The sequence below is a fragment of the Etheostoma cragini genome, chromosome 15 (assembly GCF_013103735.1).
Source record: "Etheostoma cragini isolate CJK2018 chromosome 15, CSU_Ecrag_1.0, whole genome shotgun sequence".
NCBI lineage: Eukaryota > Metazoa > Chordata > Actinopteri > Perciformes > Percidae > Etheostoma > Etheostoma cragini.
In genome coordinates, this window is record NC_048421.1 from 20,653,062 (window position 1) to 20,655,291 (window position 2,230).

The window sequence follows — 2,230 nt, forward strand, 5'->3', positions numbered from 1 at the left end:
TCACTACGACAACAACAGACGCTTTTGGCTGACGGTCGCCAGTTAACATGGACTCTCGTTAAACCGGAACACCGGCTTAATCCCTTATCCTAGTTTTGTGCAACAGGCCCCAGAAGCGATTCATGTTAGCTAACCAAATACCGTCGTCTTGGTTACATGCCTCATGGTGAGGTTTGTCCTTGTTGTGAGAAGTTAGATAGCATAGCTTACTAGCAGTGCATACTAGCATGAATGGCTTCCCTCTTTGTTTTCTTTAACCATTTATCTATCTGCTGTGGGTAATGTGTGTTTTCTACAGTGTCCTTCATCACTCTACGCGCACACACATACATAAACATAAACATAAACACACACACCCAGACATAAACAAACAAAATGTGTTTACCTTTCCACCCGTGCCAGTTGAAGTCGCGCCGTGTTCAACATGGCAACAACACTTCCGATAAGGAACCTTTCAAAATAAAAGCGCCATCTTTTTCAACTTTGAGCCAGACCATAGACTACACAGTCTATGAACCAGACGTATCTCCCCAGCACTTTAAGAATATATTATGCACAAAAAATGAGCCCTTTCAACTGAAAGAAAGTATATTCTCTGAGACTTAAGTGGCACAAAAGATTAGGAAACCAACCTTATCGTATCCTCTCTCACCAAAAGCTAAAGAAGTGACATTTAGAATATCATTTATCCATCAAATAACTTCCTAAATGTGAAATTTAATTGGTAAAGTAACTATTGTACTTTCTGTGAGAGCGATATTGAGACGGTTGAACATATTTTCTTTCAGTGTCAACCGATGAATTGTGTCTTTTCAATGCTGGCTTCAATCTAAAGGTGCACTGCTATACCCATTAAACAAAATGTCAATTAAAGCTGGAATATTTAGAAGGACAATAATCTAGAATTCTTGATTAATAACTTGATTGAGCATTGTTGACATTTTATTCACAGGTGCAAATATTTAAAGGTCAAACCCCACATCAACAGTTGGAAGAATGAGTTTAAGCTTTTTGCTATGTCTTTGCAATTCATGACAAAAGAAAATGCCAAGAGACTCCTTTATTTACTGGACTTACATTCTCTACTCGGGTCCTACTAAGACACTTATCTTATTTTCTTTTATGTTTAGTTTAATATACTGTCTTTGCCTGAAAGCTGTAAACACGTTTTTTTGACAAATGTACAAACACATTGTGCCTTAATTGTTTGTAAGACTATGTACAATAAAATTTAATAATAATAAAAAAAAGTATCTCCTCAGCACTGTCATGAGAGCTCAACATTTCCGCCTCTCCTCCGAGAAACCTTGGGTTCCGGAAATAAATTCCCCATTCATGTCGTTCCCCGATGTAAGTCGAGTGCAGACTTGAGTCGCACATTCGTCACTTTGCGAGGAGTGAAGATGTGAGTTGTGCGAGCGTCACTTTGCAAATAGCATACAAAACGCTAACAAGAGACTTCTGTAATGTCAATACAGTAAAAATAGATTTACATAACAAAGTTTGTTCACTGCTGGCTACAAGTTAGCAATCAAACACAACAAATATTGTCAGTTAAATCAGGGCTGCCAACTCTCACGCATTGGCCGTGAGACACACGCATTTGACTGGTTTCACACGCGCACACGCCACACCCCCGATTTCTCACGCTGAAGTGTCAACCCGGCCCGTCAAATTTCTGAAAGAATCTATATCTATATCTATAGATCTTTAGATATAGATATAGATATAGATATATAGATTCTTTCAGAAATATAGATCTATAGATATAGATCTATATATCTATAGATCTACCTGTTGAGCCACTTGTGATAGACTAGTTGTGCTTTCAGAGACTGTGAGGGGTTCAAGAGCGCTCCCTGTCTGTGGAATTTCAAATTGTCGCAAAATGAGAACCTTTTTTTCCCGAGCCATCCCAGGTGCATGATCTCTGATCTCTGAGTCTCACAGACCGTCCGTCGCTTCGTGTCCTCTCTCTCTGTAAAGATGGAGGTGAGCAGCGCGGCTGGTAGCGTAGCAACTTCAGTTCATCTTAGTGGACGCGCTCTGTGGGAGGGCAGTGACGCGTTGGATCCGTGTAGACCTCCGATGAAGAGCAGCGTACAGCTCCTCTAAACTCTGTCAGAGACTAGAGAACAGATGGGCCCCTGTGTCTGTCAGACGGTCTGAATGAGATCCACCACATCAGCGGAGCAATAACATGTACAGCAGACTATATTATACTATATAT

The 2,230-nt window shown here is 40.4% G+C and overlaps 1 protein-coding gene across 2 annotated transcripts in view; it reads right to left on the reverse strand.

The window, feature by feature from the left end:
• Positions 1 to 466, reverse strand: part of pih1d1 (PIH1 domain containing 1) — a 14,452-nt gene extending 13,986 nt beyond the window's left edge. Inside the window, exon 1 of one of the 2 annotated variants that reach the window (XM_034893723.1) lies at positions 386 to 466. In XM_034893723.1, coding sequence (XP_034749614.1) covers positions 386 to 426 — 41 coding nt within the window. In that variant the 5' untranslated portion in view covers positions 427 to 466. The remainder of the gene's footprint in view (positions 1 to 385) is intronic. The other variant, XM_034893724.1, reaches the window with a different exon arrangement.
• Between the last annotated feature and the right edge of the window lie 1,764 nt (positions 467 to 2,230).